The 24,407-nt window shown below is 40.9% G+C and overlaps 1 protein-coding gene across 6 annotated transcripts in view; it reads left to right on the top strand.

Annotated features, from left to right (window-relative positions):
- PHF8 (PHD finger protein 8) overlaps window positions 1–24,407 on the top strand; it is a 105,535-nt gene that overhangs the window by 29,445 nt on the left and 51,683 nt on the right. For 5 of the 6 annotated variants that reach the window (XM_034649343.1, XM_034649342.1, XM_034649341.1 and 2 more), the window contains exons 5-13: window positions 4,564–4,724; window positions 5,342–5,483; window positions 8,191–8,377; window positions 10,604–10,766; window positions 17,094–17,181; window positions 17,551–17,657; window positions 19,182–19,273; window positions 21,984–22,073; window positions 23,932–24,234. In XM_034649343.1, the coding sequence (XP_034505234.1) occupies window positions 4,564–4,724; window positions 5,342–5,483; window positions 8,191–8,377; window positions 10,604–10,766; window positions 17,094–17,181; window positions 17,551–17,657; window positions 19,182–19,273; window positions 21,984–22,073; window positions 23,932–24,234 (1,333 nt within the window). The remainder of the gene's footprint in view (window positions 1–4,563; window positions 4,725–5,341; window positions 5,484–8,190; window positions 8,378–10,603; window positions 10,767–17,093; window positions 17,182–17,550; window positions 17,658–19,181; window positions 19,274–21,983; window positions 22,074–23,931; window positions 24,235–24,407) is intronic. The other variant, XM_034649344.1, reaches the window with a different exon arrangement.

Raw genomic sequence — 24,407 nt, 5'->3', positions numbered from 1 at the left:
AAAAGGAAAAACAAAGCTGGGGGCATCACAATGCCGGATTTCGAGCTGTACTACAAAGCTGTGATCACAAAGACAGCATGGTACTGGCACAAAAACAGACACATCGACCAATGGAACAGAATAGAGAACCCAGAAATGGACCCTCGGCTCTTTGGGCAACTAATCTTTGATAAAGCAGGAAAAAACATCCGGTGGAAAAAAGACAGTCTCTTCAATAAATGGTGCTGGGAAAATTGGACAGCTACATGCAAAAGAATGAAACTTGACCACTCTCTCACACCATACACAAAAATAAACTCCAAATGGATGAAAGACCTCAATGTGAGACAGGAATCCATCAAAATTCTAGAGGAGAACATAGGCAACAACTTCTATGACATCGGCCAGAGCAACCTTTTTCACGACACATCTCCAAAGGCAAGAGAAACAAAAGATAAAATGAACTTGTGGGACTTCATCTTTGATTTGTTTATTCAGAGGCAGTGAGTCTCCTTTCTCCTCCCTCAGATTTCTTCTCTAGTCAACCAATGTCTTGTGCATTCTTTAAGAAATAGTTTTGTTTATATAAATGTGTGTGTGTATGTGTCCTGCTTTTCTTTTTTTTCTTAAGAGATTTTATTTATTTATTAGAGAGAGGGAGAGAGCACAAGCAGGGGGAGCAGCAGAGGGAGAGGGAGAGGCAGGATCTCTGCTGAGCAGGGAGCCGCATGTGGAGCTCAATCCCAGGATCCCAAGTTTATGACCTGAGCTGAAGATAGACGCTTAACTGACTGAGTCACCCAGGTGCCCCCTGCTTTTCTAAAAAAGCATAAATATACTCTATATTCTGCACCTTACTTTTTTCTTTTAACCTAAATTATATATCTTGGAGATTAATTCATAATAGCACATACAGATGTTTTTCGTTCCTTTTCATGGACATTTAGTATTCCATTATATGGATATATAATTTATTTAACCAGTCCCATATTGAACATTTAAATTGATTCTAGTATTTTGCTGTTAGAAAAAAGTGCTGCAGTGAATGTCTTTGTACTTAAGTTTTTGCATATGTGGATAAGTATATGTGTAGATTTACTACCTAAAAGTGAAATTGCTAGACCAAAGAATATGTGCTTTGTTTTTGTTTTGGTTTTTTAAATAATTTTTTATTATGTTATGTTAGTCACCATACAGTACATCATTAGTTTTTGATGTAGTGTTCCATGATTCATTATTTGCACATAACACCCAGTGCTCCATGCAATACGTGCCCTCTTTAATACCCATCACCAGCCTATCGCAGTCCCCCACCCCCTCCCCTCCGAAGCCCTCAGTTTGTTTCCCAGAGTCCATGGTCTCTCGTGATTCATTCCCCCTTCTGTTTACCCCCCCCCTTCATTCTTCCCTTCCTTCTTCTACCGATCTTCCTGCTATTTCTTATGTTCCATAAATGAATGAAACCATATGATAATTGTCTTTCTCTGCTTGATTGGGTATTTACCCCAAAGATACAGACGTAGTGAAGAGAAGGGCCATATGCACCCCAATGTTCATGGCAGCATTGTCCACAATAGCTGAATTGTGGAAGAAGCCGAGATGCCCTTCAACAGATGACTGGATTAAGAAGATGTGGTCCATATATACAATGGAATATTACTCAGCCATCAGAAAGAACAGTTACCCCACATTTGCAGCAACATGGACGGGACTGGAGGAGATTGTGCTAAGTGAAATAAGTCAAGCAAAGAATATGTGCTTTAAAAATGTTTATAAATGTTGCTAAATTGTTTCCAAAGTGAGGATACTGTTTCATATTCCCACTAGGCAGTCAATGAGGGTGGCTGTTTTCCTATATCCTGGCCCACACTGTTTATTATCAAGCTTTTTTTTTTGCCTTTCTGATAAGATAAAAGTGAAATGTTGTTTTCCCTTGCATTTAATTATGAAGAAGGCACATATATTTTTGTGCCTTTATAACTCATCTTTATTTCTTTTACTGTTTACTGCCTGCTTTTGTCATTTGACAATTTTTCTTTTTTCTATTTTTTTACTTTTTTATAATAATTTTTTATTATGTTATGTTAGACACCATACAGTACATCCTTAGTTTTTGATGTGATGTTCCATGATTCATTATTTGCACATAACACCCAGTGCTCCATGCAATACGTGCCCTCCTTAATACCCATCACCGGCCTATCCCAATCCCCCACCCCCCTCACCTCTGAAGCCCTCAGTTTGTTTCCCAGAGTCCAGAGCATTTGACAATTTTTCTGTTGGGTTACTGCCTGTTTTTTACTGATTTATAATAGCTTTTCTTGGAGAAAAAATTTTATTTAAGCTTTTATTTATTGTTGAAGTATAATTAACATACAGTGTTATATTAGTTTCAACTATACAGTGTAATTGAGCAATTCTATGCATCACTCAATGATCATTGTGATGCACATGAGTGAAATCCTATGGTATTTGTCTTTCTCTAACTTATTTCACTTAGTATTATAACCTCTAGGACAGTCCATGTTGCAAATGGCAAGATCTCATTCTTTTTTATGGCTGAGAAATATTCCACTCTGTGTGTGTGTGTGTGTGTATACCCACATCTTCTTTACCCATTCATCTATGAATGGACATTTGGGTTGGTTTTATATATTAGCTGTCATAAATAATGCTACAGTAAACAATGAAATTATCACCTTACACCTGTCAGAATGCTAGAATAAAAAAGATAAGAAATAACAAGTGTTGGAGAGGATGTGGAGAAAAAGGAACCCTTGTGCACTGTTGGTGGGAATGCAAACTGGTGCAGCCACTGTGGAAACAGTATGGAGGTTCCTCAAAAAATTAAAGATAGAAATAGCATATGATACAGTAATTCTACTACTGGGTATTTACCCAAAGAAGATGAAAACACTAATTCAAAAAGATAAATGCACCCCTAAGTTTCCTTGTAGGAAATTTTAGTGTTTATGTAGTTAAATTTATTTTTATTTTAATTACTACTGGGGCTTGTCTCTCCCATGTTTTTTCTACTCTATGACTTCATGTTTTTCCATTTAATATTAGGTCCATCTAGAATTATGTAAAGAGTGAGATAGACATTGAGCTTAGTGTTTTTCCAGATGTTTGTTCCAACACAGCTTGGCCAAATAGTCTATCTCCAGTATGATTTAAAAAAAAAAAAGCTGTTTCCTAGTTAACTAAGTATATGTGTTGAGAAGGTGGTTGTACAAATTGTTTTTTAGATCAGTTTTGTCTTTTTCTTCTTTTTTAAATTTATTTTAATTCTAGTATAGTTCACATACAGTGTTATTTTAGTTTCAGGTGTACAATATAGTGATTCAACAATTCTGTACATTACCCAGTGCTCATCATGATAAGTGTGCTCTTAATCCCCATCACCTATTTTACCCATCCCCACACCCACCACCCCTCTGGTAACCATCAGTTTGTTCTCTATAGTTAAGAGTCTGTCTTTTGGTTTGTTATTTATTTTTCCTTTATTTGTTTTGTTTCTTAAATTCTACATATGAGTGAAATCATAAGGTATTTGTCTTTCTCTGATTTATTTCTCCCTGCAGTATACTCTGTAGCTCCATCCATGTTGTCGCAAATGGCAAGATTTTATTCCTTTTTATGGCTGAATAATATCCATTGTATATATATGCCACATCTTCTTTATCCATTTATCTGTTGATGGACACTTGGGCTACTTCCATAATTTGGCTATTATAAATAATACTGCAATAAACCTAGGGGTGCATATATCCTTTTGAATTAGCGTTTTCGTATTCTTTGGGTAAATACCCAGTAGTGTGATTGCTGGATCATATGGCAGTTCTATTTTTATTTTTTTGAGGCACCTCCTTACTGTTTTCCACAGTGGCTGCACCAGTTTGCATTCCCACCAACAGTGCATGAAGTCCACATCCTCGCCAACACTTGTTTCTTGTACTTTTCATTTTAGCCATTCTGACAGGTGTGAGGTGATATCTCACTATAGTTTGGATTTGCATTTCCCTGGTGATGAGTGATGTTGAACATCTTTTCATGTGTCTCTTGGCCATCTGTATGTCTTCTTTGAAGAAATGTTTGTTCGTGTCTTCTGCCCATGTTTTAATTGGATTACTTATGCTTTTTTTTGTTGAGTTGTGTAAGTTTCTTATATATTTTGGATACTAACCCTTTATTGGACATGTCATTCAAAAATCAGTCTTTTCTCTTTATTTGCCAGTGTTTTAAATGGGTGATGCTGCTCTGGGTTAGAGTAAATTAGCTAAATTTGCAGATACATCTTTTCTTTCTAGGCAGGCTGTCGGCTGATTCCTTTTCTTGCCATCCAGAGAAGAGTACGCTATTGACAGGCTATCCTAGGTTTAGCTCCCCACCTCTGCCAATGACCAGGCTTCCTGCCTAGGATATGTCATTTCTTCCCTAGCACATGGGGTATATGCCATTAGTTGCCAGCCCACATTAAGGTCCACTAAGGAAGGCCCCACCCCTTGGGTGAATGGCAGCATCAAATGAGGCCTTCAGTGGCAGAGCCTCTGGGGCTCAGGCTTTCTTTTGTGTGACCCACAGCTCAGATGAAGTGATTCTGAAGCCCACTGGAAGTCAGCTGACCGTGGAATTCCTGGAAGAGAACAGCTTCAGTGTGCCCATCCTAGTCTTGAAGAAGGATGGATTGGGGATGACGCTGCCCTCGCCATCATTCACTGTGAGGGATGTGGAACATTATGTTGGTAAGCACCATGGGCCCTCTTAACTGGGACATTGTTTATTCCTATCAAGTCCCATGACCCTTCCTCTCCAGTCTACCTTTGTATTTCTTTTCTAGCCATCTTGGGAATCTGAGGTAAAGTGATTTACCCAAAGTCATTCTTTGGCAAAACTAGGACCAAAATCCTGCTTTTCTTTTCCTTTTCCTCTGGGTGGACCACAAACCCCCAGGCTAAGCCCCATTTTTCTTTTGCCTGGGGAATTCCAGGGATCATGGTGGTCTCTCTTCTGTTGAGATGAGAAAGCCTTTGACTTTTGCCCTCACGTGCCAGTTGTCTCCTGGGCATGAGTTTTTGGGGATAGAAAGAGAAGTGAGGAAATAGGGCCCCAGCACATGGATTGTACTGTGAGTGAGGCTGTATGTCAGGCTATCCTGTTGCTCTGGCAGGCCTGGACCCAGCACATAGATCTAAGGAGAATGTGAGGGATTCCTGCCCCTACCTCCCAAACATGCACACACGGATACAGTGTCTGAGGTGAGAAGTTTTTAGTGTCAGTCCATTCTAGGGACAGGTGAGGAGGGGAGGGAGGCTTCCTTGGTCTGAGACCATTTGGTGCAGAACCCATCTCGTTATTCCAGGTTCTGACAAAGAGATTGATGTGATTGATGTGACCCGCCAGGCTGACTGCAAGATGAAGCTCGGTGATTTTGTGAAATACTATTACAGTGGGAAGAGGGAGAAAGTCCTCAATGTCATTAGTTTGGAATTTTCTGATACCAGGTAGGAGGGGCAGGGGTAAGTAAAAAGCCTAACAAAGTCCCTGGAAACTTGTGATATACTGAGTGTAAGTGTTCCTTTCCCTCTTTCTTGGGAGTTTCTTCATTTGGAATGATGAGCTGGTTTATACTTTCTAGGGTAGGTGATCACATTATAACAACCAAATTGTGTTTCTCTTCTACAATTTCTAGCATTGGATAGAGTGTACAGTAGCTATTTAAATTAATTTTTGTCTCCTTCAAGACCTAGGGCAGCTTTCTCATACCTTTTTTTGGTATTTATTTATTTATTTATTTATTTTTTTAATTTTATTTTATTATATTGTGTTAATCACCATACAGTACATCTCCAGATTCCGATGTAAAGTTTGATGCTTCATTAGTTGCGTATAACACCCAGTGCACCATGCAATACGTGCCCTCCCTACTACCCATCACCAGGCTATCCCCTTCCCCCACCCCCTCCCCTCTGAAGTCCTCAGTTTGCCTCTCACAGTCCATAGTCTCTCATGTTTCATTCCCCCTTCTGATTACCCCCCTTTTCTTTATCCCTTTCTTCCCCTACCGATCCTCCTAGTTCTTATGTTCCATAGATGAGAGAAATCATATGATAATTGTCTTTCTCTGCTTGACTTATTTCACTTAGCATTATCTCCTCCAGTGCCGTCCATGTTGCAGCAAATGTTGAGAATTCGTTCTTTCTGATAGCTGAGTAATATTCCATTGTATATATGGACCACAGCTTCTTAATCCAGTCATCTGTTGAAGGGCATCTCGGCTCCTTCCATGATTTGGCTATTGTGGACAATGCAGCTATGAACATTGGGGTGCATATGGCCCTTCTCTTTACTACGTCTGTATCTTTGGGGTAAACACCCAGTAGTGCAATGGCTGGGTCATAGGGTAGTTCAATTTTTAACTTTTTAAGGGACCTCCACACTGTTTTCCAGAGTGGCTGTACCAACTTGCATTCCCACCAACAATGTAGGAGGGATCCCCTTTCTCCACATCCTCTCCAACAATTGTTGTTTCTTGCCTTGTCTATCTTTGCCATTCTAACTGGCGTAAGGTGGTATCTCAGTGTGGTTTTGATTTGAATTTCCCTGATGGCTAATGATTTTGAACATTTTTTCATGTGTCTGTTAGCCATTTGTATGTCTTCATTGGAAAAGTGTCTGTTCATATCTTCTGCCCATTTTATGATTTGTTTATTTGTTTCTCGTGTATTGAGTTTGAGAAGTTCTTTGTAGATCTTGGATACCAGTCCTTTATCTGTGGTGTCCTTTGCAAATATATTCTCCCATTCTGTGGGCTGTCTCTTAGTTTTTTTGACTGTTTCCTTGGCTGTGCAGAAGCTCTTTATCTGGTATTTAGATTGTGGCATGATCACCGTTTAACTCCCAGGATAGGTCCTCTGTCCCTGGAAGTAGATTTACTGAATTAACCCCAAGTAGTTTCTCTAAGGATAAGGTTTCTTAGATTTAAAAGAAAAAAAAGCTGATAACCTTTAAATGATTCTATGTGGACTTATGCACTCAATAGATATATGTAGTCTCCTCTGTGCTCAGAACTGTGGGAGATCCCCCAAAATTATAACATATCTGTTTGTACTTAGAAAGCTTACTGTCTGATTACTTTTTTAACTTTTAATTTTGACATAATTATAGATTTACAGGAAGTTGCAATAAATACACAGGGAGGTCCTGTGTATTCTTCAGCCAGTTTCCAACAATGGCAACATCTCACAGAACTGTAGTACAATATTAAAACTCTTGCTGTTGGTTTTTTTTTTTTAAAGATTTTATTTATTTATTTGACAGAGAGTAAGGCAGCGAGAGGGAACACAAGCAGAGGGAGTGGGAGAGGAAGAATCAGGTTTCCCTCTGAGCGGGGGAGCCCATTGCGGGGCTTGATCCCAGGACCCTGGGATCATGACCTGAGCCTAAGGCAGACGCTTAATGACTGAGCCACCCAGGCGCCCCCTTGCTGTTGGTTTTAACATACAAAGTTAACAACCTGAGGATTAAAAAAAAAAAAAAAAGACTGTTTGTTTGTACCTCACTTCATCTTGCAAGACTATTTGAAGTGGCTTACAGAGATACAGAGGGAAAAAATAGACACAAGATTTGAACAAAAGGAAAATAAAGGTGGGGAAATAGGATGCATCTGGTGGGTAATCCGCACGCAGAATGCATGTGTGAGTGTCTGGATAGTTGGTAGAGAAGGACTGTAGAGTTTTCAGTGAATTTCGTAGGTCAGGACAAGGAAGGGAGTGCAATATTATAAGGTTTGTGGTTTTACATAAGATAAAAACAACCAGATGTTTGGGAGAAGTACTTCTTTACTGGAAACTGAGCCTTTGAGAGGTTTCTTTAATGGTTCCTCATAAAGACGCTGTGGGATGGGGACAGTATAGTAACTGTTATTGACCAAGTACCAAGTGAGTGGACCCGGGTTGGGAGAGTTGTGAGCATTTAGTGGAGGAAATGATCTCCTTTAACTGGGGAGTGCTGTGGAGCTAGGACTTGGGACTTCTAGAGCTGAGTGGAATGAGGATGCTGACCAGACAGGAATGAAGTGTCCTATGTGCCCTTAGGGATTCTGTGGAAAGAAATTCATTTGACTCTCACTGGGATGGGGAACATTTTTTTCAAGCTTTAACCTTTAATTCCCAATCAGCTGACATCTGCTTTCCACCCCTTCCTTGCTAGGCTTTCTAACCTTGTGGAGACTCCCAAGATTGTTCGGAAGCTCTCATGGGTGGAGAACTTGTGGCCAGAGGAGTGTATATTTGAAAGGCCCAATGTGCAGAAGTATTGCCTCATGAGTGTGCGGGATAGCTATACAGACTTTCACATTGACTTTGGTGGCACCTCGGTCTGGTACCATGTACTCAAGGTAGGAATGAATGTGACTTTTAGAGGCAGCCTGGCCTTGGGCCTCCCTCTTTGTTTCAGGTGGCGCTGCTGAGGTCTACCTGCCTTCCGGATTCTATTTGGGTGATATTTCCATATGACTACTCTTTTGGGGTTGGGCACTTAATGGATATGCCATATAAACTGTCTCTACAGTTTTGATGCTTAACTTTTTTTTGAATAACCTAAGGTTTTCTCTGACTGTTAATATTAATTGAACCAATCTATACTCCCATGACTATGTATGGAAATGTCCATATTTACTGTAGAAATTCTTGGTAACATGAGAAACTTCCCCTCCCCCATCTTTATTGAGGTATAATTTATACACCATAAAATTAGTCTCCAAGTGTATAGTTTGATGAGTTTTGACAATTATATGTAGTCACATAACTGCCACTACCATTAAGATAGAGCATATATGACAAGTTTTTTTTTTTAATGTCCGCCTTCCTATGGGTAGTTTCCCTTTTAGTGGTTGTTCAAATTTTGTAATTATCATATTGATTGTCAGTGACTATGAAGGACTTTTGAGGTCTGGAAAACAAATTTCTTAAGTAATTTTGATTCTTTTCCACCATCACACTATTGAATTTTCTTATCAGAAATGCCAAGGAAAGAGCAGAAAACTTGGATATAGCTCTTGTCCAAATGATCACAAATCCTGAACTAGTTGTTTCCATTGGCTTAGCATGAAATTGGAGAATGTAAATCACTATTATGCAAATATTAGATTTAACTTTTTTATTTTATTTTACTTATTTGAGAGAGAGAGAGCACAAGTGGGGGGGGCAGAGAGAGAGGGAGAGAGAATCTCAAGCAGACTTATGCACTGAGCATGGAGCCCGATGTGGGGCTTGATCACAACCATGAGGTCATGACCTGAGCCAAAACCAAGAGTGGGATGCTTAACTGACTGTGCCACCCAGGTGCTCCTAACTTTTTTATTTCAAAACAATTCCTTTTTTATAGAAAAATTGCAAAATGGTAGGAAGAATTCCTGTGTGCCCTTCACTTAGATTTCCCAACGTTACCATTTTATTATATTCTTTCTCTAAAGCAAACATAATAAAATGGTTCCCTCTCTATATTTTTTTCTGAAACATTTGAGACTAGTTGCAGACATGCTGTCTCTTTATCTTGTAATAATTCAGCGTGTATTTCTTCTTTCTTTTTCTTTTTTTTAAAGATTTTATCTATTTATTTGACAGAGAGAGAGACAGCCAGCAAGAGAGGGAACATAGGCAGGGGGAGTGGGAGAGGAAGAAGCAGGCTCCCAGCGGAGGAGCCTGATGTGGGGCTCAATCCCAGGACCCCGGGATCACACCCTGAGCCGAAGGCAGACGCTTAACGACTGAGCCACCCAGGCGCCCTTCAGTGTGTATTTCTTGAAAATAAGAGCATTCTCTTATATAACCACAGTATAGTTATCAAAATGAGGAAATTAATATTGATATAATACTATTATCTAATCTGATCTCATTCAAATTTCTCCAGTTTTACAATAGATAATTTCTAGTGTTGTTGCTTTTCTATATTGAAATTTATTATCATGAAATATTGGTTAAACTAATCAAGCTGTGGGTTGGGGATATTTTTATTCTAGTGGGCTTTTGTTTCTTTTCTGCCAAATAGTCTATCTGGTGATCGTCCAGGCAAAACATAATTAGGAAATAAAATGTTTTTCTAACAGATAATTGCCTAACATATAATCTTCTAGAAGTCCTTGGGCAATTACTGAACTTTTAAACTTTTATTAGCTTTGATTGCAGGTGTGAGAAGGAACACTCTCTGTAAATGGCATTTAAAGACAAATTCAATTTTCTCTTCATCAGTAATGTGGCCTTAAATTCTCTTAGGGCTAGTAGTATTGATCTACTCATCTATAGAGGCCATTTCTCATTTGGCATTGTATTTAAAATAGGAGCTTTTGGTGTACATTTGTCCTAAGTTGAACAATTTTGTTTGAAATGCCCTTTTCAAATCGTTTTTGTCGATCTTACAGAAGCTTAAAAGCACAAAGTGCAAAAGGACCGTTTAAAGTTTTTCAGATCCACATGAAAATGATCCTTGGATGGGTTTGGGAAAGAATTCTGTCATATTACATTGTCATGGACCATGAGAGAGAGAATATCCTTTTGGAGACCCTCTGGAGGACTTTTGTGGAAACTCTTGATATTTTTGGCACTTCAACCTCTTTTTGTTTCAGGGTGAGAAGATCTTCTACCTGATCCGCCCGACAAATGCCAACCTGACTCTCTTTGAGTGCTGGAGCAGCTCCTCTAACCAGAACGAGATGTTCTTTGGGGACCAGGTGGACAAGTGCTATAAGTGTTCCGTGAAGCAAGGACAGACACTTTTCATTCCTACAGGTCTTCCCTGGGCCCCTCTGGGAGGGTTTCAGGAGGGCGGGAAGCGGAAGGGAGGTTGTGGCACCAGAGCCAGCTCCTTCCCGTGGTGGATTGATCTGATTATGTGGGATATCCCTCTCATATCAGCTGATAACTCAGAACTGGACCACAGAAAAATTCACATGATGGCCAGTGGACAGCATGGTCACTTCATGAAGCTATAAGTGGGAAGGTCCAGGAAAAGGTTGATAGATTTCCCTTGAACTGGGCTGATGTCAACTTGGTGGATGGATAGAGAATAGGTCTCTCAGCCCCATGATTCTAGGGATAGTGCCTGGGAGGCTGGCTTTGCAGGCTATCAATCAGACTTGGGGTGGGATGGGGCTTCTCCCCCCCAAACAACACATGCCTAGGCTTCACCCCTAGAATTATGAATTTGTAGGTCTGGGGTGGGATCTGAGTGTGTGTTTTGAAAAAGTGCCCCCAGTTGTCTCAATTTGGGGAAGTTGACATCTTTTTTTTTTTTAAAGATTTTATTTATTTATTAGACAGAGATAGAGACAGCCAGCGAGAGAGGGAACACAAGCAGGGGGAGTGGGAGAGGAAGAAGTAGGCTCACAGCGGAGGAGCCTGATGTGGCTCGATCCCATAACGCCGGGATCACGCCCTGAGCCGAAGGCAGACGCTTAACCGCTGTGCCACCCAGGCGCCCCGGAAGTTGACATCTTTACCATGTCGAGTCTTCCATGAACTCAGAATGTCTTTCCATTTATTTAGATTTTCCTTGATTTCTTAATCTTCATTCTTTGATTTCAGAATTAGTGTTAAATTTTCTCAAAACTTTGGTAGAATTCTCTAGTGCAGTCACATGGACCTGGAGATTTCTTTTTTGGGAAGTTTTTAATTGACATTCAATTTCCATGAATGTTAGTAGGCTGTTCAAATTATCTGTTTCATATTGGGTAAGCTATGATAGTTGTGCCTTTCAAGGAATTAGTCCATGTTATATAAGTTGTCAAATTTATGTATGTAAAAGTTGTTCATAGTATTTTCTTACTGTCTTTTTGATGTCCTCCAAGTCTCTAGTGATATCCTGTGCTTCATTCCTGATATTAGTTATTTGTGCCTTCTCTTACTCTGTGTCAAGCTTGATGGAGGTTTGCCAATTTTTCGAACTTTTTAAAGAACTGCTTTCTGTTTCATCAATTTTTTTCTGTTGTCTTTTGTTTTCAGCTTCATTGATTTCTGCTTTTATCTTTGTTTTTCCTTCCTTCTACTTTCTGGGGGTATATTTTGTGCCTTTCTCCAGTCTTGAGACAGGAGCTTAGATTACTGATTTCAGGTTTCCCTCTTTTCTAATGTAAGCATTTAGTGCTATAAATTTCCTCCTCAGCACTGATTGAGCTGTGTCACATATTTTGATAAGTTGTGTTTTCATTTTCATTGGTTTCATTGGTTCATTTTCATTTCATTAGTTAAATGTACTTTTAGAAAAATTGGAATGTAGTTCACACACCATAAAACTTACCATGTTAGGAGCGCCTGGGTGGCTCAGTCGGTTAAGTATTGGACTCTTGATTTTGGCTCAGGTCGTGATCTCAGGGTCGTGAGATCGAGCCCCGAGTCGGACTCTGTGCCAGCAGGGAGTCTGCTTAAGATTCTCTCACCCCCTCTCCCTCTGCCCCTCCCTGTCCCCTATGCCCGCTCTCTCTGTCTCTAAAATAAATAAATCTTTAGGGACACCTGGGTGGCTCAGTTGGTTAAGTGTCTGCCTTCAGCTCAGGTCATGATCCCAGGGTCCTGGGATCGAGTCCCACATCAGGCTCCTTGCTCAGCAGGGAGCCTGCTTTTCCCTCTGCCTGCCACTTCCCCTGCTTGTTCTCTCTTTCTTTCTCTCTCTGACAGATAAATAAATAAAATCTTAAAAAAAATTTTTTTAAAAAAGCTTACCACTTGGCGCCTGGGTGGCTTAGTCGGTTAAGCATCTGCCTTCGGCTCAGGTCATGATCCTGGGGTCCTGGGATCGAGCCCTACTTAGCGGGGAGCCTGCTTCTCCCTCTCTCTGCTGTTCCCCCTGCTTGTGCTCTCTCTCTCTCTCAAATAAATAAATAAAATCTTTTTTAAAAAAGAAAAATCTTACCATGTTAAAAAAATACATATAAATAAATAAAATCTTTTTTAAAAAAGAAAAATCTTACCATGTTAAAGGGTGCATGCAGTTCAGTTTTGTTTTTTTAGGGGGAGAGTGAGAGAGGAATTGAGAAAGGGGGGCACAAAGAGAATCTGAAGCAGGCTCGGCACAGAGTGCAGAGCCCCACACAGGGCTTGATCTCACAACCCTGAGATCATGACCTGAGCTGAAATCAAGAGTTGGACACCTAACCGACTGAGCCACCCAGGTGTCCCTCATGCAGTGTTTTAATTTTTGTTTCAACTGTCAAACATAATTTCTAATACCCAAGAGAAGGAAAGTCTATTATGTTTACCTGTATTTTTACTCTTCTGCTGTTCTTTCTTCCTGGTGTTCCAGGATTCTTGTTTTATCATTTCCTGTCTATTTAGTGTGTGTGTATGTGTTTTTTTGTTTTGTTTTTTGTTTTTTGGGGTTTTTTTTTTAGTGAGAGAGTGACAGATGGGAGGGGGGAGAGAGAATCTGAAGTAGGCTCCCAGCGCAGAGCCTGACACGGGGCTTGATCTCACAACCCTGAGATCACCATCTGAGCTGAAATCAAGAGTCAGATGCTTAATCCACTGAGCCATTCAGGTGTCCCTGTTTAGAGTTTTAGGGTAGGGCTACTGGTAGTAGATTTTCTTAGTTCTCCTTCATCTGTAAATGTCTTTATTTCCCTTTTATTCCTAAAGGATTTTTTTGCTGGTACAGAATTCTGAGTTGGTAGTTCTTTCCTTTAGGCACGTGGAAGAATGTTGTGCTGCTTCCATCTGACCTCCATGGTTTCTGATGAGATTTTGGCTGTCATTCAAATTGTTTTTTCCCTTGTATGTGTCATTTCTTGCTATTTGTAATTTCTTTTTTTCTTTAGTTTCTAGCAGTTTGACTATAATGTGTCTTGGCATGTATTTCTTTTGGTTTATACTATATGTGTTCTTTGAGCTTCCTGAATGTGTAGGTTTATATTTTTGTCATATTAGTGAAGAAATTTTTAGCTATTATTTCTCTGAATGGTTTTTCACTCCCACACTCTAACTTCTTTTCTTTTGGGTCTCTGATTATATGAATGCTATATATATTTGCTGTAGTCCCACAGGTCCCTGAGTTTATTTTTTTCAGTCTATTTCTTCTCTTTTGTTCATATTGAGTACTTTCTATTGTTATGTCTTCAAGTTTTCTGATTCTTTTCTCCATTGTCTTTATTTTTCTGTTGAGTCCATCTGTTTCATTATTTATTTCAGATATAGTATTTTCCAGTTCTAAGATTTCCATTTGTTTCTTATTTATATCTTCTCTTTTTCTTTTTTTTTGTTTCAAGTATGTTTATAATTGTTCATCAAAGCATTCTTATGATAACTCCTTTAAAATTGTCATATGGAGGGCCTGGGTGGCTCAGTCAGTTAAGTGACTGCCTTTGGCTCAGGTCATGACCTCAGGGTCCTGGGATCAAGCCCTAGGTCAGGCTCCCTGCTCATCGGGGAGTCTGCTTGTCTTGCTCGCTCTGCCCCTCCCCCACTTGTGCACTTGCTCACTCTCAAATACATAAATAAAATCTTTAAAAAAATAAAGTAAAATTGTCATATAGTTCTAACATCCTTGTCTAACATATTGTGTAATGCTGGGTGTTCTTTTCTGTTGCACAGATCTATCTGTCTATTCATATATCACTATCATGTTGATTTGATTACATTGGTTTTATATAGAATGTTTACTATATGGTGAGGCATGTTACCTCCCCCCATAGCCATCTGCTTTTCTCTTTTATAGTTTTCCGTGCCCAGGCATTTATTAATTCATTTATTCATCTTTGAATCCTTTGCCTAATAGGGTGTCACATAATACCTTTTCTACACTGGGCATTTAATAACTGATTGAATTTGCCTGCCAGAGATTTGAGTTGGACTAATTTGCTTATTGGTATGAAGTCCCATGAACTGGGTATAATCTACTTAGTTCCACAAGCATTGTATGTCTACTGAATACCCCCACATGGAGCTAGGTGCTAGAGGCAAAAGATCGATAGGCCATTTCAGTATCATGTTCTAATAGTCACAATAGGCATTTACCACAAGTTTTGGGAGTGTGGAGAAGAGCACTTATTCTAACTAGAAGTTTGTGAAAATCTTCTCAGAAGAGTGACACCTGACAGGTACGTATGGACTGACCAAGGAAAGAAAGGCAGAAAAGTCTTCTCAGACATAGGGAAAGGCATAAGCAAAGCAAGGCTGTGTGAAGTAGTTCATGGATACTGGAGCCTAAAGATCAAGAGAACATGAAGCTTAGAAGGTAGGCAGACTGAACTTACCCCAGAGGTGACTGGGGGACCATCAAAGGTTTATTTGTATATATAGCAAAAGATACAAAGAGTAATACAATAAACACTTATGTGCTTGTAACCTAACTAAAAGTATAAAATATTATAGATATATTTGGAACCTCCCATATACCTCTCCTCAATTCCATTCCCATTTTTCCCTCACTGAGCTAGCCATTGTTCTGAAGTTGGCAATTATTATCCTCATGCATTTCTATTCCTTTATTATACAGGTAATGGCTCATCAAGCCAATATCTAGTATTGTTTTACTTATTTGTGAATGTTATATAAATGGAATCATATTAGGTAATTCTTCCCAACTTGCTTTTTTCTCTGAACACTTTGATTATGAGATTCATGTTGATACATGTTCACTCATTTTACTTACTTTCCAGTATCCCGTTGTATGAGTATATGGCAGTTTATCCATTCTCCTGTGGATGCAGATTTCATTGAAGATTTTGAGTGGGGATGACATGGGCAGTTTTGTATTTTAGATATATCACTTAGGGTTGAGATGTGGAGGACAGACTTCAGAGATTGAGATTGGTATAGACCCGTGGTTTGCAAATGCTTTGGACTGAGGACCCCTTTATACTTTTTAATATTACTGAGGACCCAAAGGCTTTTATTGATGTGGTTTATATTCATCAATATTTACCACATTATAAGTTAAAACTGAGAAAAATTTAAAATATTTGTTTATTAATTCATTGGGAAATAATAAACTCATTACATGTTAGCATGAGTAATAATTTTTTTAAAAGATTTATTTATTTATTAGAGGGAGAGAGAGCAAGCAGGGGGAGTTCCAGGCAGAGGGAGAAGCAGGCTCCCCGCTGAGCAGGGAGTCTGATGTGGGACTCGATCCCAGGACCCTGGGATCATGAACTCATCTGAAGGCAGATGCTTAACCTACTGAGCCACCCAGGCATCCCATGAGTAATAATTTTTATGAAAAATAACTATTTTCAAATCAAAAAATATAGTGAGAAGAGTGACATTTACATTTTTGCAAACCTTTTTAATGTCTGGATTAATAGAAAATGACTGGATCCTCAAGTCTGCTTCTGCATGTTGTGATATCATGTTATTTACCCTCTGGAAAACTCCACTGTACAACTGTGAGAGAATGAGGGTGAAAAAGACAAATAACTTCTTAGTATCATCATGAGCATAGTTTTGACCTTGCATGTGCTCTCAAAGAGTCTCAGGGAGCCCCAGGATTCCCTGGACCATACCTGGAGAACTGCTGGTATAGAGGAGCTAGTTTGGAGGCTGTTGCAAGTAGCCTAGGTGACAGGTAATGGGGGATCTGAACCAAGGCATTGATAGGATGGATGAATGGGGAAAGGGAGATGAATATGAGAGAGGTTTAAGAAGAAAAATTATAAGGTCTCAGAAGGCAGTGTAGAGTCAAGGGCAAGGAAAATAATTGAGTTCCAACTAGGTGCATACTTCACAACCAACCTGTGAAGTAGATGTTTAGCTAGAAAATGGCAGACTTTGAACTTGGGTTTGTTCAACACAGAAACTTTGTTTTACCTAGAATAAGTTAGAAGGGAGAGACTTGGCAAGGAGGTGATGCCCTTCTAAGAGATGAGAGAGAAGATGGGCAAGGCAGCAAAGAGACTTGAAGTCGAGAGGAGGGAAGTACAAGGAGTTTAATAACCCCTTAAGTTAGTCCAGTTCAGGGTTACGATAGTGGCAGAATGGGTATTGGGAGAGTGGAGGAACTAGAACTTTCTGAGTCACTGCCAGGTTGGCTGCTCTAAGAAGTTGTGTTTGAGCTGAGTTGGGGCAGTGATGTCCAGAGGAAGTCAGGCCCTCTGCCGGCTGTGATTTTGCCATGTTACGCTGCAGGATGGATCCATGCTGTGCTGACCCCGGTGGACTGCCTTGCCTTTGGAGGGAACTTCTTACACAGCCTTAACATCGAAATGCAGCTCAAGTGAGTGCTGAAGCTGTTGTGATCCCAAGTTGGCCCTTCCCATCTGCTAGAGTCCTTGGGTTCTCCCCTTTAGTGAGGAGCGCAGCATAGAAGGAGGCGAGATGATCAGAAAGGAATAGATACTGGTTCCTGATAATGATCAGTGTGAGGATGAATACCTCTTCCTCACTTAGTCGTTTATGTGACTTTGGGCAAGTCATATAACCTTTGAGCTCAAGTTTCCTAACCCACCAAGTTGGATTTTACAGGGTAATTGTGAGGATTAGAGATAATGGATGCACAGCATTCAGAACATACCCCATACATAGTAGGTGCTCAGTAAATAGGATCCTTGATTTTCATCATTGTTGTTGTGCCTACTTCTTCTAGAGCATATGAGATTGAGAAGCGGCTGAGCACAGCAGACCTCTTCAAGTTTCCTAACTTTGAGACCATCTGTTGGTATGTGGGAAAGCACATCCTGGATATCTTTCGAGGTATGGATCCCTTTGCCAGCTGCCCCTTCTGCCCTGCTTCCCCGAGCATGTGCATGCATGTGTGTGTGTACATGCATATAACCAGCATGTCAGTGAAGATACAGTACTGTTCCATCACCACAGAGATCTCCCTAGCGCTACCCCTTTATAGTCTCACCCATTCTTTCCCCTTGCATTATCCATAACTTCTGGAAACCACTGATCTGTTTTCTATCTCTGTAATTTTGTCATTTCAAGAATTCCATAAAAATGGAATCATATAGTGTATAAACTTTTGAGATTGACTCTTTTACTAAGTATAATGTAAGGTAGAGCATGGATTTTAACTTTATTTAGCAAAGGTGGCTGAGAAAATTGAATTACAATGAAATTATCCCTATTTCCTGCTAATTAAAGTAACAATCAATCTGGACAATCTCAGAGTTTCCTGAATGAGCTTCCTATGGGGTGGGGACAAGCCCAGTGCTGACCATCCTGGCATCATCGTGTTGGTTCCCAGGTATCAGAACAGGTAGAAGCCAGCCTGCTGGGATTCCTCTTTTCTGGTGTGTTTTGAAATAGAGCAGCTGCCTTGCTCAGAACTGAGATTCTTCAAGGTAACTTGGCCATGAGGAATCAGTATTTGAGAGTTACAAAGAACCACAGAGGCAGGGGTGTCTGGGTGGCTCGGTTGGGTTAAGCATCTGACTCTTAGTTTCAGCTCAGGCCGTGATCAGGCCGTGATCTCAGGGTCATGAGATCAAGCCCTGCATTGGCCTCCATGCTCAGTGCGGAGTCTGAGATTCTCTCCCCTCCCTCCCTCCCTCCCTGCCTCCTCTGCTCCTCCCCCTGCTCACGTGTGCACACGTTTGCTCTCTCTCAAATAAATAAATAAATAAAATGTAAAGAACCTCAGAGGCCAGTGAGTACAGTCTCCTACCCACTACTTCAAGCCTTTATTCTGCCACCTAGAGAGGTTATCACTTAAGTGTTCAATCAGAGGCTAGATGACTAACCAATTATTAACTGTTCAGAACAGCTCAGTTCAGTAGAAAATTCTGTATTGAGCCAAAATCTGGCTATTTGTCCTAACCTCCTTCTGGAGTAACTCAGAATAAGGGCATTTATTAATGGCCCTTCAGGTCTGTGTAGGTGGCAGTCCAGGTCCTCCTGAGTGTGGTTGCATTTTGAAACCCAAGAAGCAGAGCACTTCCAGTGTGGTAGAAGAAACACAGGTCTCAGGTTCAGATAGACATAGCTTCAGTCTTGGCTTTGGCTCTTACTGGGTATGTGCCCTTGGTTAAAGGTCTTTGTTTCTCTGAGCCTCAGTTTCCTGAACTGTAAAGTGAAGATAATGATACTTGATAGATATTAAATGTCTGGCATGTAGTAGGTACTCATTAAATGAACACTATTATAAGAACTGAGATCTGGAGTTGTGCTTAGAACCTTGAGTATTTTCTCTGGTTGCCTGAAAAAAAGTAACAATTCCTTCACTTCCCTGCGTGGCTTCATTGACCTTCACATTCCTTTTTCCCCCTTTAGGTTTGCGAGAGAACAGGAGGCATCCAGCATCCTACCTGGTCCATGGTGGCAAAGCTCTGAACTTGGCCTTTAGAGCCTGGACAAAGAAAGAAGTAAATATACATTTTTCTCTACTTCCTCTAGAGTTCTGCCCTCAATAGGGGCTTGCTTTGGGTAGATGCTTTGGGGAGGTGGAAGAGACTGGGGAGGCTTGTGGGCTCCTGGATTAGAATGAAGGACTAGGCTAGGACTCCTTGGATTACATTTTTATTTTTTATTTTTTATTTTTTTTTAAAGATTTTATTTATTTATTTGGCAGAGTTAGAGACAGCCAGCGAGAGAGGGAACACAAGCAGGGGGAGTGGGAGAGGAAGAAGCAGGCTCACAGTGGAGGAGCCTGATGTGGGGCTTGATCCCACAACGCCGGGATCACGCCCTGAGCCGAAGGCAGACGCTTAACCGCTGTGCCACCCAGGCGCCCCTGGATTACATTTTTAAACCTTTCTTTCTGATTATAAAAAGTAATACGTGCTTACTCTAGAGAATTAGAAAAAATGCAGAAGAGTATAAGGAGGGAAAAACATCACCTGTAATTTTAACACTCAGAGGGAACTAACATTAACAGTTGGGTATATTCTGGTCTTTTTTATATGCATTTAAGAAACATGATTGCTGTCACTCTGTACTTATAGTTTTGTATCTGAATTTGTTGGCTTATGTTAATTTTCCTGTGTTCTCAAAGTTCTCCACAAACATTTAATAGTTAAATGATATTCTTTTGCAGGGATGTACCATCCTTACCTAACCACTTGTGTATCGTTGCTTCATTTATTTGGGGAGGGTAGTTACAGAAAATCATGCAGTGACTGTCTGTTTGCACCAACCTTTGTCCCTCATCTCTTGATTCTTTCTTCAGGATACATTCCTAGAAGAGCAATTATTTGCTCAAAGTATATGAAAAAATTTAAGGCTCTTGATGTATACTGCCAAAATGGCTTTTTAGAAATAACACCAGTATCCATCTATCCGATTGAATCTGAAACAGCTATAAAAGAGATTCAGGAAGTTTTCTCTTTACTGACTTGGAAAGATCTCCAGAATTTGTCAAGTAAAGGTGTACAACCATGTGTATAATATGCCACCTTATGTGTTAAAAGGTGGGGGGAAATCAAGAATTATATTTGTATGTGCTTGTATTTGCCTGAAGACACAATCTGGAGGGATGCAGAAGACAGTAATAAAGGTGGTTACCTGTGGATGTGGGTTAATGGGACTAATATATATAGTGAGGCTCGATATGTATCTTTTTATATTGTTCGATTTTTGAGCTATGTAAATGGATTACCTACTCAAAATGTTGACTTAAAAAAAAATTTTAAGAAATGCAACAAAACAGAAGAAGAAATATCAATGTACTCTCCTATGCTTTTGATATTCTTTATAGACTTTTCCCCCTGCGTACAGTGGCTTAAGGAGACCTTTCTGCCATTGCAGGCTTAACTTGCACATCTCCCCATTTCTGTTGCCAACCTTCCCCTCAGTTATCCTTGGACTTCATGTTTTGGGCCTTCTTTTCTCCCTGGACATACCTACACCTGGGCCTTAGCCTAGCCTTCTGTTTCTCTATATCCTTCAGGTGTGGCTTCCTTGGGTTTCATTTCTGACAGCCCCCCCCCCACCCCATGAAGTGAATTTTAGAGTGACTCTGTCCCAGGAAAAACAAAAGGGGGGGGAGTCCTAATTATACTCATGCCCTGAGCCAGGATGGCCCCAAATAGCATGGCCAAAAGGAGCTGGAGAAGAGTAGAACACAGATCTGAGGAGCCCATTCTCATGGAAGTAGGCTTTTGTGAAGTGAAGATGACTTCCGTGGGAGGTACTTTCTCCCTTACCTTTCCAGAGCCCCTGGCCAGGAGGAGGGAGCTATTAAATTTATCCAGCTGGTTCACATGGGTTCGCAGATCCCACCCCTATCCAGCCACCAAAATAGATTCCAGATGGCTTAAAAGAATTAAAGAAAAAAAAAGAATGAGACCATGGGAAATAAGAAGGTAATGCTGAGGAAGTTTTATCAGTCCTCTGGATATAGAAGGGAAGTGAAAACTGGTAGAAGAAATCACAATGGAAAAGCTTGAGAGATCTGTCAGCGTAAAGATGTAAATCTTGAGGACTCAAAAAGGGTTGCAAACAAATTAAAAGAGAGACACCCGAGAGGTCTCAGCCTGGGTTGCTGTTGAGCTAGCTATGGACATGTAGATGCTCAGCCCTGAGCTCTGTCCTCACAAGTGGAGAGGCTGGGTTGTCCCCAGGGATCTCCTCCAGGTCCTTGACTTTTTGAGGGATATGGCCCAAGCCCACCACTGAGTTCCTCACACCCCTTGCCACTGTCCTTTATCAGATATAGGTTTTGCAAGTATTTCCTTGCTGTCTCTGGTTTGTTTTAACAGTGTTTTTCGAAGAGAAGTTTTTGTTTTTTATTAAGCCCAATTTATCAATTGTTTTTCTTTTAAGGCTCATGCTTTTTGTGTCCTCAGAAATCTTGGTCTAACCCGAGGTCACAAAGATTTTCTCCTTTGTTTTCTTCTAAAGGGGTTATAGTTTTAGATTTTACATTTCAGCCTTTGATCTATTTTGAATTTGTGTGTATGTGTGTGGGGGTACAAGATATGGATTGAGGGTTTTTTTTGCATATGGATATCCAACTGGTCTGGTACCAGTTGTTAAAAGAGACTACCCTTTCTCCATTGAATTACCTTGGTACCTTTGTCAAAAATCAGTTGTCCATTTATGTGTGTGTCTATTCCTCATGCTTTTGTTTGACAGGCTCTGCCAGACCACGAGGATGAGATTCCGGAGACAGTGCGGACTGTACAGCTCATTAAAGATCTGGCTAGGGAGATCCGCCTGGTGGAAGTAAGAAGCAGGGGAGCAGGGGAGGCGTTTGGGAAGGGCTCAAGACTCAAGTGGCAGGTCAGGCTTCTTCAGTTGGCATGAGAGCTCAGGGGAAGGGTTGGGAAAACCCCACCAAGGACTCTATTTATTCATTTAAGTAATTATTATGTGCCTCGAGTGTGCCTCCCATTAGTCTAGGTGCTTGTAATACAGAAATAATTCCTTGTCTGCGCACAAAGAACTCAGAATCTTGTAGAGGACCCCGGGCAAAGTCCACTGCCTGAGCCTCAGTTTCCTTGTTTCTAAAGTGGGGATAATTATACCTACTCAGAGGTTGTTAAAAGGTTGTTAAAAGTAATACAGGCTGAGCACTAAGTGTAGTACTTGGCACATAGTAGGTGTTCAGTAAATTCGGATGGTGGGTCATGGTAGTGGTGGGTGGTGGAGGTCATAGCAGTAGCTGTTGGTATTAACCTTTTGACTCAGTCTCTGCATTCTACAAAATGACAGTTATCCCAGGTTAAACGTGATTTCAAAGCCATGTTTCAACAGGTGGCTTAAACCATGAGGCAGTAAGGTGTAGATGGTAAGAGACTCACAGAAACTTGGATTCTGGTTCCTGCTCCATCACTTGCAAGCCTTTCAGAGCCTTAGTATCCTGATCTGTAAAGGGACAATAACACCACCTTTTCAGAGTTTTGTTAGGTTCAAGGGCTAATGTATGTAGAGCCCCTCGCACAGTGCCTGGCAGAGTAAGTACTCAATAAATGTGAGCCATTGTTATTAATAGACTTTGCAGCAAAGAGAGGACTCGGTGTGGGCTGGTGAAGTAGCAGAGGCACCAGAGGAGACTTGAACTTAAGGAAGTTGAAACTCTCCTTTAGTTCAGGAGCTGTCAATTTCCATTTAGCATTCAGGATATAGGCACTAAGTCTATGCTGAAGGGTGGTCAGAGTGAGCAACTGGGAGGTTGGGCTTCTTGCCTCACCGCCTGCAGCATGTTTCACTGCCTACACCATTGCTTACATTGTCCACCTCCTACCTCCTTTTCCTCCATCCCCATCTGTCAGAATCCTTCAGAGTTTAGTTACAAGGCCTGCCTTTCCTCCAGCTCTTTCCACTTAAACGAATTTTGTATATACAAAACTTTGGGCTCATTAGAAAAGGACTTAGAGATGATCATGTCTAGTCCCTTGGCTTTCAAATGTTTTAAAGTGATGGAACCTTTTTTTTTCCCGTCAAATGAGATCTTACCTGGAAGATCAGTATGCAACCAATCAAAGCATGGCTGCTGTGAATAAGGTGAAGGCAAGAGGCTTTGACTGCCACATGTTCCTCTTGTTTGCCTTCCACCTACCTCCAGTCTTCAGGGCTCCTCCCAAGAAGTTCAAAGGAGCTGCAGAGCATGTTTGAAAACCACCTTTCCAGTCTGCTCCTTTAATTTTGTAGCAGAGCAAACAGGGCCTCAGAGTAGTCAGATCACTTACCTGAGGTCACAGAGCTAGCTAGTAGCAGAATTCGGACTAGACCCTCTCTCAAATCCTGCAGTCCTTAGGGTTGGAACCACACAGTTTAGTACTCAAGTTTTCTGCCTCATGCCAGCTGTATTTGGAGTCTTTTCTCCAATGTTGACAGTAGTGCTGGGCTTTTTCTCTGCTCGTCTTCTCCTTACTTGTCAATGGCTGGGTAAAGAAATGCCACCCAGTAAATTCTTGATGATCGACTGATTGTGAAAAAACTAGGGTGCGCATCTAGATGTGGAGCATCTGTCAGCCACATCCACGGCAGTACTGCCAGTGCCGTGAACAGACCTCTGCTTTTAGCATAGAGAGAACCCTTGAGTAAGCTCTAACCCCATCATGTACTAATACTCTTGTAGGATATCTTCCAACAGAACGTTGGGAAGACGAGCAATATCTTTGGGCTGCAGAGGATCTTCCCAGCTGGCTCCATTCCCTTAACCAGGCCAGTCCATTCCACTTCAGTATCCATGTCCAGGCTGTCACTGCCCTCCAAAAGTGGTTCAAAGAAGAAAGGCCTGAAGCCCAAGGAACTCTTCAAGAAGGCAGAGCGAAAGGGCAAGGAGAGCTCAGCCTTGGGGCCTGCTGGCCAATTGAGCTATAATCTCATGGACCCATACAATCATCAGGCACTGAAGACAGGCTCTTCCCAGAAAGCAAAGGTGGGTGCTGGCCCATGGGTTCAGCCCAGTCCTTTCGGGTCCCTTGGAAGAGCAGGGTATCGAAAGAATTGTCCTGTCTTCCCACCTCCCTTAGGGCCCCTGGTGTTTGGCTACCAGTCCCACTCATATAACAGGCATTTATTGAGACCTTGTCTGTGCTGGGCACTGTGATA

The sequence above is a fragment of the Ailuropoda melanoleuca genome, chromosome X, assembly GCF_002007445.2.
Source record: "Ailuropoda melanoleuca isolate Jingjing chromosome X, ASM200744v2, whole genome shotgun sequence".
Lineage (NCBI taxonomy): Eukaryota > Metazoa > Chordata > Mammalia > Carnivora > Ursidae > Ailuropoda > Ailuropoda melanoleuca.
The sequence above is the reverse complement of the archived record's forward strand: the minus strand, read 5'-3'. Positions and strand labels throughout refer to the sequence as shown.